The 13,947-nt window shown below is 44.3% G+C and overlaps 1 protein-coding gene across 1 annotated transcript; it reads left to right on the forward strand.

The window, feature by feature from the left end:
• Positions 1-1,992: 1,992 nt before the first annotated feature.
• On the forward strand, positions 1,993-7,332 carry SELE (selectin E). Its single transcript, XM_010180422.1, has 10 exons — positions 1,993-2,029; positions 2,477-2,863; positions 3,647-3,754; positions 3,882-4,067; positions 4,722-4,907; positions 5,015-5,200; positions 5,412-5,534; positions 6,561-6,668; positions 7,131-7,152; positions 7,275-7,332. Exons 1-10 carry the CDS (start codon positions 1,993-1,995, stop codon positions 7,330-7,332), a joined length of 1,401 nt encoding a protein of 466 aa, XP_010178724.1.
• The last annotated feature ends 6,615 nt before the right edge of the window (positions 7,333-13,947 follow it).

Here is a 13,947-nt window from a genome sequence, read left to right on the forward strand (position 1 = left end):
TTTTGTGGAAAAAAGTTGGAATTGATACTAGCTGAGATCTTAGCTCAGGATCCAGGAGCCAGTGATTTTTCTTCTGTAAGAGCAGGCTGAGGCTCAAAAATAAGACCTCAAACATGCACAGTATAAGCTATAACTATGGTTTACAGATACGAAATAGGTGCTACTCTGTGTCTTCCTATTGCTGACAACCCTTGTTGAGTCCTTTGAATGTCAAGCCTCATTAAACTTCACCCATAATGATGCACTGTTTTTTGGATACCAGTTTTGATAATGGACTGTCTGGTGAAGACTCCATAGTAAGTGTCTGAGGGGACATGGAACAAGTGGTGGGGTGATGTGGCTGATCAAGGTGCAAGGGAATAACACTATTTTGTATTGACCAGAGTTGGGAGTGCTGGGGAATGTGGACTCTGCAACAAGCTTCTAGTGTCGTGCCTGTGCACAGGGTTGACCACAGAGCTAATGTGTCTGTAACCTGTGATGCCCATTCCCTACTTGTAGTCCTCAACAATATTTGTGAGACCTCCTGTAACAGAGGAGAGAAGGATACTTAAGTGAGAATATCCAAAACTCCTGTTGCACATAACATGGAAGTCACTTGAGTGACTTGTCACTGTCACTGAAGTGGCATACATGGGAAGGTGCGTGTGAGGTTCGAGGAGTGGAGCGCAGTGGTGCAGGCAGAAGACTGTTGTGCAAGGAGCTGGTGATCCTCATACTTACTGCCTTCAGGTGCACTCTGAATAGCCTGTGACTGGCTGCCAACCCCCCGTAGCAAAGTGTCCGTGATTACTCAGGTGTGTGTCTCCATACCATGGGTGCCATGTCAGTGCTTTCTGCCGTAGTATAATTAATCTGTGTATACACAATAAATGTGCATTAATTCAGTATGAATCTACTGTATTGTCTTGTCCACTTGAAATATTGTGTGCACCTGTTCATGAATTGTAACTCTATTGAGGTGAAGATATTGGAGCATATTGTCCGAGGGACTCTTCAAAGGTCAGTCCACGTTCCAGGCTTGACTGCTACAAGTAACTGATGAATCTATATTGTGAGCAAGACTCTGGAAGAGTATGAGCAATCCTGGGGCTGTCAAACTTTGCCACAAATGAGAACTCTGTGCTGTGATGCACAAAGAAGGGCTTGTCCAGTACTACAGTTTCTATCGTTTACTCAAATTTCGTTTACCAGCTTTGAGTGTTGGTGCCTCTCTTACTGATATCCCTAAAGAACTGGCACCTTGTTGGTGTAAAACATTATGCTAGGCGAAAAGTTGGAATCTGCTTGTTCATGCAACTAACTCAAACTAACCATCCTGCTCCTTCCTGATATCCTGGAATTGTGTGTTTCAGTGAAACTGTGTAAAGCAGCACTTGGCAGTTTGTCAGCACAGTGTCAGCACAGCAGGCTTAATGTGTGGGAGGGCCAGATCCTGGGGTTTTCCAAGAAATTTTTTTCCACGCGGAATTTCCCGTCTCGTGGAGGACAGGCAAGTTGAGACAATAAAAGGCTGTAGTAAAGGCAGGGGATCACACAGTCCACACACTTGGAGCTGAACTTAATCTTCAAGTCTGTATTCAGCAACTTAGCAACGGAAAGCAGTCGCTGAGAGATAGCGCAGAGGACTTTTGCTTCCTGGCCACCACAACTGCAACCTGTGAGTATAAGTGGAGTGTGTTATTCTGTTTCATTGCTCAGCTGAAAGGAAAACTGGACAGATTAAATGCTGTGTTTTGTGCTCTTTAAAAGCTGTTTGCATTTAAAAGCTATCTTGACATTAAGAACTGTTTTAAAATGAATAAATGAATAATTGCCTAAAAATTGAAATCTTAAGTCTTTAGAATAATTGTTTAAAAGTATGTAGAAAAGATTGTATAGACAGTATAGTACATAAGACTGTAAAAAGTCAGTATTTCTTCTTTACAATGTGTTCCTTTGATTGTTTTAGCCATCTGCTTAAAAGATAGAGAAGAGAAAATTCTCAGAAACATGATTTGCTTGCAGTTCCTATCTCTTCTTGCTTATGGTAAGTACGTATGCCTCAGTGTAGAAAAACTAGTTGGGTGGTAATGTCAGTGTGCCTGCTCTGTTTGAGCTCAGAATTAAACAGCATTTTTGAACCTGATCTAATTAGCTCGAGGCTGGGTTCACATAGAAGAACCTCTAGCTGTGACGGCACATTTTCCTGCTCGCCTGTCAAATACATAATTGGCTCCTATAGTTTGCTATGAAATCTGCAAAGCTCTGTGTGATCGGACGTAGTTTCACAGGCTGAAGTCTCTGTACTTGATGCTGATGTGCCTGTTTTGGAGTTTGCCAGTTAGTTGTTTATAAAATAATTGCCACTACTTCTTATGCAGTTTCTGATATTGACAAGTTTGCAGTATTTATAGAGCTTTATATACTCTTATCTAGAGAGAGAGAGAGGAAGGAAAAAGTCAGACACCAACTTTTTGGCATCTTTTTATTCTAGGACTTACAATACTGCAGGGGGTGAATTGTTGGACATACCATTATTCAGACACAAACATGACCTACAGGGAAGCAGAACTGTGGTGCAAAAAGAGGTATACTAACATGGTTGCCATTCAGAATAAGGAGGAAATCAACTATCTCAATAATTTCTTACCCTTCAATCCGGGTTACTACTGGATTGGAATCAGAAAAATTAATGATGTATGGACCTGGATTGGAACTAACAAACAACTGACAGAAGAAGCAGAAAACTGGGCTTCAGGTGAGCCAAATGGTAAAGGGAACAACGAGGACTGCGTCGAAATCTACATCAAAAGAGGGAAGGATGATGGCAAATGGAACGATGAGCAGTGTGAGAAAAAGAAGGTCGCCTTGTGCTACACAGGTATAGTATGATAAAGGCGCTTCTAGTGTGCCTCTGTGGAGATGAGATGGTGGGTGGGATGAGTTATTTAACCTAGCCTTACGTCTTGACTACCTGACCCTGTAAGCACTTGTACACTTATCCTTACTTAGAGGGCTGAGGTTGTTCTTGTTCTAAAAGCTGGATTAATCTCACCTTTTAGCTCCCAGAATATTATACATCTCTTATGAGCAAATCACCAGACCTTCTCTATAATCAGTGGAGAGAAACAGACTCTTCCAGGTGGCAACTTTCATCCCACTCTCAAGTGGGTGTCTCAGCTAGATAAGACTGGCTCTTTTGGAAGCATCTGCCTGCTGACTATAGACCACTGGATTAGACACTTTGTGTAAAAGTGGCTATGGGCTAGGTAAAAATAAAAGAAAAGAAAAAACCCAAGTCAATTATCAACCAAATTAGAGCTGTGATGTGTTAATGAAGAATGTGGCTGTTGAAGATTTCTCCCTACCCCATAATATACTGTTCCTTTTTGCATTTTAAATATTGCTAATATCTACCTGAGAACAAGTGATCATGGAGTTTCCAAGCCAGTAGAATCCTTTCACTGTGAGCTATTCTGTCAAAGATGATGATTTCTGAAATGCTTCTGTGAAATGACTGGGGAGTCTTATGCTCTAAACACCCTGCTTTTCTTTTGCTATAAAGTACTTGTTTAGTGCCAGAAAGATAAAGTGCTAGCCAGGTTTCATTAGTGGCCATTGCTAATTCTTTTATAACTTGCTGTATTTTTTTTTTCTTTGCCAGCTTCTTGCAACCCTTCACTCTGCAGTGGTCGTGGGGAATGCATAGAAACTATTAACAATCACACCTGCCACTGTAACCCTGGATTCTATGGACCAGAATGCGAGTTCGGTAAGATACTTCATCCTGCTTTTCAACCAGGGCGACGTTCATGGTAGCCAATGTTCAGTTTGTCTGGCTTGTTGATTTACCCGTTGAGCCAATGAGTCTGACTGCACCTTCTTCTGTTTCTTTGAAGTTGAGAGTTGTGATCCACTAAAGAAACCTGATCATGGGAGCCTTGAGTGTGACCACCCATTGAAGAACTTCGGCTACAACTCGTCCTGCACAGTTCAGTGTGAGGAAGGCTATGAACTGACTGCACTGGAATCTGTATACTGTACCTCTTCTGGAGTCTGGTCTGCCACCCTCGCAGCATGCAAAGGTGAGCTTCTCAAGCACTGATAGATGAGCTTTCTACATTATATGTAGCTCTGTAAACTTCAGTGTTACTTTGTTAGTAGGTACAAATTAAAGTTCTGGCCCATCCCTTTGTAATTAATTATGTGGTGAAGGTGCTATTTCATTGCAGCACACAGGTCTCTGTTCCTGAAGAGATGAAATGGGCAGGATGAATGTTCTGGCCCTGCTCTAGATTTCTCTGTACGGAAAGACTATTCTACCTCTTAGTGGGGAACAGGGAATGGAGATGACCTAGCTGTGAAACTGCTTACAACAGGCCAGTTACTCCTGACTGTAGAAATTATTTTTTGAGGTGTTCAGCTTAGAATAAGCTACTGTTTGAAGCCTATGAAAGCATCAAACACCACCAAGCAGTAGTCAAATGGGAAAATTTTGGATTGTCATTAGTTGCAGTCATGAGCTGCAGATGCATTTACAGCCTTGTCTTAAGAGTCAATCTTCCATTTCGAGATCTTTCCACTGCTGTCTGCTTTCTGAAATGCCAGCATAGTAGATCTCCTTTCTAAAGCTGCTTCCATTTAGTGGATATGTTGCTAAGTTTCAGGAAAGAAACAAAAAGCCAAACTTTTATTGCTTGTTTCAAGCTAAGCTCTGTGTTTTCTTTTATGCTTTTCAGCTGTGACCTGTCCTGCCTTAGAAATGCCTGCCCATGGTGCTATGAACTGCTCCCATCCCTCTGTGGAGCTCACCTGGGGTATTACCTGTGAGTTCACCTGTGAGGAAGGATTTACCCTGACAGGACCAGCCACACTGCAGTGTGGGTCTTCTGGGGCCTGGGACAGGCAGCAGCCATCCTGTGCAGGTACCTTTCCTTATCCCTGCTCACCTGAGCACTTGGGGCTGTCAGCATTGTCATGTTGAATTCCTGAGGCATCTGTGCTGATTGCTGTTGTGATGTGTGTGTTGCAGCTGTGAGGTGTGAGGCTGTAACCTGGCCAGAAGAAGGCTTTGTGACCTGTGACCATGCTCCTTCAGATCTCACCTATGGCTCGCATTGTGATTTCCGCTGCATTGAGGGCTACATTCTGGATGGCCCATCCAGCATTGAGTGCACAGCACAGGGACGGTGGTCAGAACCAGTGCCAAAATGCAAAGGTGAGACTTACTGGGTTGGAAAATACAGTTTTCTTGTCACTAGACAGTGCACTGAAATCTGTATTCCTATAGGGTACTGGCTCCAAACTAAACTCTGCTGCCTTTTGTCAGAGTCACAGTCACTCTTGTGTTTTAAGCTGTGACTTGCCCTGCCTTAGAAATGCCTGCTTAGGACAGGGGAAGTTTCTAAACATTTCTTTCTGTATTTCAGTTGTACAGTGTGAACCACTGACCACTCCTGAGAGAGGCTTTATGGATTGCTTACATGGTGCTGGGAACTTCACATACAACACAGCCTGCCACTTTAGCTGCTTAGAAGGATGGAGGCTCAATGGTTCGCATGTTCTTGACTGCAGTCATACAGGAAACTGGAGTGCTAGCCTGCCCACATGTGAAGGTATTTGACCTGTGACTAGCCACAGAGGTGGCACTGGGTTTCTAGTCAGATGAGGTATAGAAGGGTGGAGGAGGTAACAGCAGCCAGTGAGCTAGAACTTCTAGTGAAGTCCATGAATTAAAAAGCCCAACAAAAACTCTCAGTATGTTTGTTTTTGGAAAATAGAAAGCAGAAAAGTTCCTATGAGGTTTTGGTAGAAAAATGTTTATTTCTTAAGCAAAAGCAAAAGCCACAACCTGATTTTTGGGTTGTGTCGTTTGGTTTTCAATTGAAATGTTTCTCATGTTGAGCTTTTTCCATATGAATTAAAAAAAGGTTTTTCAGAGAAACAGAATCTTGTGGAGAAAAATCTGCATCCATAAGCGTTTCTCACTGGGAAATGTTACAGATTTGTTAATTTGGTGTGATAATTTTGTGGGTGAACTCCTCAGCCAAAAGATCTCACAGAGCTTTTCTGTCAAAGGCTGTAATTTTACAGGAGAGAAGTCTCAAACTTGCAGTAAGAGCTCTGTCCCTGTCCTCAGTGGAAACATACTTGGCCTGCCTGAAATGCTTTTGCTTGAGGTCCTAAAAGCTCAACTCCACTTTATTTGCTTGAGCAGAACTTAGATCCTTGAAAGATTTCATTGATCTAAACGAGATTGCTCAAAGAGGAAAACAGCACTGTGGGAACTAAAATATGAACTGAAACACGAAAATAAGATGAGCATAAATTATCATGTGAGGCTGGAGATTAGACAGACCCTTTTTGCCTTGCTGTTGCTTTTGCAGTAGGTGGGATAATTTTTAGTATGCCGCTCGTTACAGTGTGTATGGGATGTGTCCTGTCTCAGCAAGAGAAAACTTAAGGGTTACAAGTTGCAGTTCTGGTTCCTCTTGAAGAGCACAAGGAAAAGGAAGAGTAGAGGGCTTCGAAGATCTCACATGCCTCTTAATCTCACTGAAACTTCTTCATCCTTTCAGCCTCTGAACAACTCAGCTACGTAACTGTGGGTATAGCAGCCACAAGTGCCTCTCTGTTGTCCACGGCATCATTCCTCCTTTGGCTGGCAAGACGTTTACGAAGGAAAGGTGAGCAATTGGACTGGGTCCGTTAGTTGTGTTTACCTTTCTGAAAAATTTGGAGGAAAAAAACCAACCACCTCCAAACCCCAATACTTTGCTCTTTGAAAAAGTGAAAATTCCCATACTTAAATTTCAAAATTATTTTCAAGAAGATGGCATGCAGATTGTGTTTGGCTTTTGGATGAACATTTAAAAAAATAAAAAATAAGAAAACACGATTGTTTAGAAAACAAGAATTAGAAGAAAAAAGCAACATTCTGTTTATCAGTAATTACTGCCAGGAAAAGTGAATAGGAATTTGAGATGGGGCTCATGACAACACAGTAATAACTGCCTGTGAGATTTGTTGCAAGATAATGGCTTTTTATCAGATATTCAGAAGTGAGAGGTTTTTTTAGTACAAGAAAAAGTTTGCATGAGGGGGCTTTCATCTTGAAATGCTAATACTTTTTCTTATTCTTCTTGCAGCAAAGAAATTTACTCCTTCCAGGTAAGTTGTGTCTCAAAAAGCAGCATGAAAAACACTGCAATTACTTTGCTAAAATCCATTTGATTTTAGCATCCATCCAAACCAGTTGTCATTAAAGTACTTTTTGTTTCTGTTTTTCACAGTAGCTGCCAGAGCCTAACCATTGAAGGTAGCTTCCAAAGTGCTGGCCAGAATGTCTAACTCCAGGTGTTTCAGGTAAGCATGTGAGATAGCTGCACTCTCAAATTCTCTTCCTTTTAGTCACACAAGCAATCAGAGCTATATTTACTATACAACTGGTATACAGCTGCTGAAATAGCAAGATGTGCTTTGGGAGTACCTAATATACATCTTGGCATTGCATGGAAGTTCCTAACAAGACTGATGGATTTATTGCTTTAGAAATGTTTATTCAGCTTCTTAAAGACAATTGTACTTAGCATTCTGTCCAGCCACATATAATATTAGGTCCACTCTTGGGTGTTTTTGCTACCTGGTGCATACAAAATTCCTCTGAAATGAGAGCAAATACAAATCTATGCCAATTTTCCAATTTATAGAGGTATTTTGTTCTCTCTGCAGGAATTGGAGCCATCTTTACTTATGTTTCAGATTTCTGGAGAATGAAACTGCATGCAAATCAGCAGCTGTCCAGATGTTTTTACCTTTTGCTGACAAGATGATTGGCCTCGTGTATTGCTCAGAAATTTTGAACTCAAGCTGTCTGGTATTTCCATTGAAGATAAGCAGGGAGTAAAACTCTGGCCTTCTGGCAAAATACTGTCTACATTCAGTCATGTAGTTGTAACTGGGAGCTTGCCATCTCTTGTCCAGATGGTAAGCAAATAGTGAGCTGCTGCCTAAAGAGGGGGCTGGTTTCTCCTCTGGTCTGCTCAAAGGTACCTAGGTGAGGTGAAGACATGCATTATTTCACATCACTTGCTACACTGCTGGAGATGTCTTCTCTGGAGAGATATGGGTTATACTTGCAGAAACAGAATAATTGGGATGAAAAAATATTCACTGAATAGCCTTGAAACCCTTGATCTGGTTTACTGTGGAAGTCAGTTTATTTTAAGAGGATGTCCCAGTCAATAAATATGCCTGTAGTGATATGGGCAATTGTTTGGGTTTCTGCTGCACGTCCTAGAAAGCTTTGGGACTCTAAACTTTTTTTTCTTTTTTGTGATAGCGCTAGGAATCACAGTGCTCGTACTAGGTACTCTAGGCTCTGAATGCAGCAAGTGGATCTGAAATTATCTCATCCCTGTGGGATTATGCACTGTAATACAGGTGTATACATAAATATTTAATTGTGCATTTTTTTACTGTGGATATTTCTGTGTTGTTAACTGTAAATGTATTGTAAAATACCTGTTCCTGAGTAGGTCTGTGGCCATTGATCTGGGCCCAGGTAATTTAAAAATAATTCAGAGGTGTCTGTAAGGATTTCATGCCTGCGTATTATTTACAAGTGAAATGGAAGCCCGAGATTTATACATATATATATTGCAAGCATGAATTATTAAGCTGTTAAAGGACTTTAAATGAGGAAATCTTTCTTAATAAGTTATGTTTAAGTTATAGTCATAAATTAAGAATCTCTAACTTGGAATCTGATATGTATTGTCCTATTTGTAACAGTATTTAATAAAATGTTTTACATGAAATGCTCCCTGTTTGGAAATGTACATCATTTAAATGATTTAGGTCGGCCCTGTGGGATATGGCTTCAGCAGCAGAATGTGAAGGGTTGGGGGAAGACTGGCTAAATAGCAAGGCTGTCCCTTGGCTTTCCGTTTTCATAGGCGTCAAGGAAAGAGTAGCCAGCAGATGGCACTGACTGCCTGGGAGCTCGCACAGCCAGAGCTGGACCCTAAACCAGTCCTGAAAAAAAAGAGGAAGGCTCAGAGATGTGTCCTGTAAAGCAGGTGCCTGTAAAGCAGTGGGCTTTGCAACAGGCATGCTTAGGAGAGGGGAGAAGAAAGAGAAGCAAGTAGGTGATCTTGGTGCACAGTTAACTGCACAAACCCCTCAGCTCATGCAGGTCTTCTGCTGGGACGTTAGCTGAGTGCAGCAAACCATGGGCTAACAGGTGAAAGCACAGCTCTGGGGATTGGTGGTGACTGTCCAGGGACCTCCACTCCCACCGTGGCTTGGGCTGTTGCCAGAGACTGCCACAGGCTAATGCTGGCTAGGTACCAGTGAGGGCCAGACACTCCTGTGGCCATCCTTCCCCAACCCCTGATGTAGCCAAGGAAGTGGCACTGTCTCTCTGTAGCTGCTGCCAAAACCATGAGATGCATCCCTGCCCTAGGCGCAAGGCTCAAGAGAAGCCATCGGGCCTGTGAGCAAGGGAGTCAATTAAGAGGTGCTGTGCCACAGTGGAGAGGGCCCATCACTGTTTATTCCAAACCGATTAACAAACTGAGAGCGGCTGTCAGTGTTTCCCCCGCCTTGACAAGGTGGGGCCCAACCGTGTGAGCAGATGTAGAGCAGTAATCCTTCAGGTTCCCTGAGGGGACGTAGAGATTAGCCCGAAACGCCCTGCTCTGAATCCCTGCAGGAGCTGTTTTGAGAGCTAAACCACCACATGGGTCCCCCAGCCTGTCCTTGTTGTTGTCCTCTACATGCATGGCCCTGTAGCATCCTCTGGAAAGAACTCCTCAAGCCAGCATGGCTCCTACCCTGCTGCAGTGCAGCTTCTCCTTTCCCAGGAGGTGACCAGAGCTGGTGCTTCTAGCAGCTTTCCCTGGGATCTTACAGGGACTTCATTGCCAGAAAAGAGACTGCAAAATTATCCCTTCCCTTTTGTCCAAACCTTCATCCCTTGTGACTTCCTGGGGCAGCAGGAGTGAGACCACATTTGTGTGGGATTAGTCCTCTCTTTCATATATTCCCTAGGCCAGACAAAGACTCCCTGAAGGGATCTCCTTCCAGTGGCTGACAGGGTCCATCTCTTGTTAATGTAGTTAATGTTAGTTCAGGGCACAGGCAAAACCCTAGCAGTGCTTGTCCAGGTTGCTTGATTCTTTGTCCCCTCCTGGCACTGTTTCTTCCTGTTTCAGGATATGAATTACCAGCTATGATGGCATGGTGTGTCCAGGCCTCTAGGATCTTCGGGAAGTCATTTTGTTCACAGTGGATGTGTCTGTTGCAGTGCCTGTGAACACAGCTCTTCTGTTGTTTGCTGTCTGTATAGTTCCTGTGCTGGCAAGAATGGCCATGGGAATGCCTGCTGCCAGGTGGTCATTTAGTGACTCCATTGTGTCACTCCCCTATATGGTGTAGTCCTGTGCAGCCACTGAAGAGCCACAGGGCCTTTGCTGGAAGGACTTTCCTAATTTCCTGTTGTTCCATTTCCCTTAAATTCGTCAGCTCTCCCTGGGCCTGTGGCATTGTTCAGAATGGGATCCTTTGCCTAGCGTCTTATTTTGGAGCGGATATCTGTTTGTGCTGTGACCTATGGAAGCTGTGAAGATGACATTAACTGGGAGGCACGCATGTCCTTTCACAGCTCTGTGTGTTTGCTGCTTGGCAAGGGGATGCTTTTTGTGGTGTAACTTAACACATTCCTGATGAACCAAGCTACCCAGGCAGCTTTAGCTTTTTACATCTGCAGTCTGAAAGGAGGGGACTTAGAAACAAAATTTCACTTAAAGTCTCAAACAGACAGGTAGTGTTTGATTTGGGGTGGGTGTTTCTGTGGCCCTTGGTAATATGGACAGTATAAGACCTGCCCAGATTGTGTCTGTGCCTCCTGTTTTCACAAGCAATTAGCCATCAGGCACGCAGTCATTACCAGGGCCTGGATGAAGTTGCCTTCCACAGCTCCAGTTTTCAAAGGCTGGACTGGACCCAGCACATGACCAGCAGTTCTTCACTCACGAAGATAAGTCACTGCTACAGGCTTTGGAGACTGCACATCTTTGCAGCTCCTTGCGTGCTTTCCTGAAGGACTGGCAGCAGGCACTTTGAAGCAGCAGCTCCCGCAGGAGTTGGTGTTGTGATCAAATCACTAACCTGCTCAGCTCCTGCTCTGGGAGCTGTCAGAGGATATTAGGGCCAGGAGGCCAGACTGCAACATACAGTGTCTGTGCCATGCAGCAAACTCAAGCCTCTGTGAGTCTGGTTTCCGTCCTGAGTCTTGTTTCTGCTGGGATTCTTCTGGTTCTTGCAGGGTACTGGCTCCCTCCACTTGGCTTGAGCATGCTGACAATGTGTGGCTGGCGGTGGGTAATGAGTGAGGGATCTTCAGCCTAGAGACCAAGAGGAGCAAGTTACTGCAGTGAGCTCTTGGTCAGGGACAGAAAGGTCCACAGGTTTGCTGTTCCCTGGGAGCCGTAACTCATGTCAAATGAGAAGTACAGAATGGGCTTGCCCACAGACAGGCAGGCCATCCTCCTGTTGGTAGTGGGCAGCAGAAGCTTGGTGGAGGGAAGAAAAGCAGGCATCAGAGTCCAGCCTGACATAGCATTTGCACAGTTGTACTATGGAGCTCCCTAGCCTGGTTTACAGCCCCTCCTATGCACACCTTTAGGAAGAAACAAGCAAAACTGCAGGTTAGATTTGACCAGTGGAGTCAAAACCTGCTGGATGGTTATCGCGACTCACCTGGCGCTATTAAATCTCACCTAGAAGGGAGACAGAGTTGGCCAACACAGTTCAGCTCTAGCTCCAGTGGTGAGAAAAAAATCCAAGCCTAGAAAGTGTTTCCACAGCTGCTGATGGCCAATGCCTTTTCCAGCTCAGGAAAGCTGCTGCCAAGAGTAGGACAGCGTGCAAAAAGCACAAATGCCTCCTCAGCAAGGCAGCAGATGCCCCCAGGCAGCTGCCAGCAGGTTTTCTACCTGCCTTCCTACTTCAGGGAAGGACATTCCCTCAAAAGCCCAACAGTTGCTTTGACTTTCAGCCTGGGCCAAGCGGGACCTTCATCAACTTCTCACCTCGCCAGCTGCCATGAAAGCAGCGATGGCAGGTGTGAAATTGCAGGTGACTTGCTAGCTTCTGGCACTCCAGTTCTGTCATTTTGGGCTTTTGACAGCCTCTGAGTGGGCAGGAAGAGGGAATCGCACTGAATCCATGCCTTCTGGAGCAGGTCTTGGGTCATAAAGCACTTGGGTGGAAGGAAAAGGGTTAAAGAGGGGACAGGAAACACTATTCAGGGCTTATACCACAGGATGATTTCTGGGAAAGGAGGGGCTGCAATCAGGCAGGATTTATTCACTTTGGGATCTTGGGAAATCAAGCCCAGCCTGGCCTAAGCCAAGAGGAAAATATAACACAGCCCACACTGCACGAAACTGCGATGTTCCCGCTTCACCTTATATTGTGTCGGCACAAACAAAGCCGATAACATTAAAAGTCAGACATGGTGAAATGCAGGCTTCACATGAACAACCAAGATATCCTGTGGGGAAATGTCCTCACTGTATTTCCTCCTCTTTCCTTGCCTCAGTTGGTACCAGGGACCCCAGGCTGGTCCCTGGGTGGAGAGTAGGGTATGCTGTGGTCTTCCACTGGTCTTCCACCATTCCTGGAGGAAAGAGCAGCTCCATCTCTGTTTTGAAAGATCCTTCTCACCTGTCACTTGTGCTCTTCTCCCTGGCTTTTTTGGTGGGGATGAGGCTTGGGGTAGAGGTGAGAGACCCTCACCATGTGCCCTTGGAGGGAACAGTGGTGGTCTGCATTGTGCAGGCAGGTGGTAAAGCAAAAAAGTGAATTTTGCATGCACTACTCAGACATGCAGAGTTTGCTCGGGCTGGTGGTTTATTTGCACTAAAGCCAGGCCAGCTGTTGCCCTGAATGCATTTGTCACTCTGCTCTTTTGAACTGGGGCAGCTGGATATTACTGCTGAGGTCAGTACAGATAGATCTGGGTCCTTTTCTTTTTTTGCTATTAGCTCTTTCTTCAGGAATATTCAGCACGCTCTTTAATTTGCCCTGCCTGAGTAGAGGGTGTATCTTCTGCTCAGAGTGGTATAAAATCCCAGCTGATGTGCCAGGAGGAGAGCCCTCGTGACATTAAAAAAACCCCATGTCTTTCCTAACATTGAGTTTAAAATCCAAATTTTAAAAACACACTGGACGTAAAAAGTTTCTTGTAAAGTAACTGTAGTTACTTACAAACAAGCATCTGGCTTACTGAAATCATGTAAATGTTGAAAAGAAGTCAGACACAGATCTTCATTTTCCCCAGACTGCAGTTCATTCAGTCTAGCTGCATTAAATTCAGAAGCAGTTCCTTTAGGTCCTGACAGAAGTGTTTCAAATGCTGCCAGATGAAGCCAATAACACGCACACACATGTGCCCGTGCACACACGCACAATGGGTCAGTCAATGCCCCTGTTTTGTCACTTTTGCTTCCTGTTTCCTTGCATACGCACAAGGCAGATTTTGGTTCTCAGCCAGTTAAATGGTGAATGTCCCTTTGCAACATCCTTCCCCATCTGCTAACTGGGAGCAAGTCTTGCAGGTCAGATTTTTGGTGAGAAATTGGTGATGGAGACTCCGTGGACTTTTAAAGCATTTTATGCTTGTTCCAGCATGAGCAGGGGAAACAGTAATGGTTGCAAACAAACAGATACTCTTTGCTTTCCAGAAAGTGATTCTGACTCAGAGAAATTCACTGTGCAACGATGAACCATCTGTCTTGGAGGAGCTTTGGGAACATGGACTCCTCCAGACTTTGCAGTGAGCAAAGTTAGCTCTGAAGATCAGATATCTCCCTGAGCTTGGCCCTGAGGAAAGAACTTGTCAGAGTATCCCAGGAAATAAGATTTGAGGAGCCCTGAGAAGTCACTTTCTGCAAACCC

This window comes from Mesitornis unicolor, unplaced genomic scaffold (assembly GCF_000695765.1).
Source record: "Mesitornis unicolor isolate BGI_N332 unplaced genomic scaffold, ASM69576v1 scaffold8743, whole genome shotgun sequence".
Lineage (NCBI taxonomy): Eukaryota > Metazoa > Chordata > Aves > Mesitornithiformes > Mesitornithidae > Mesitornis > Mesitornis unicolor.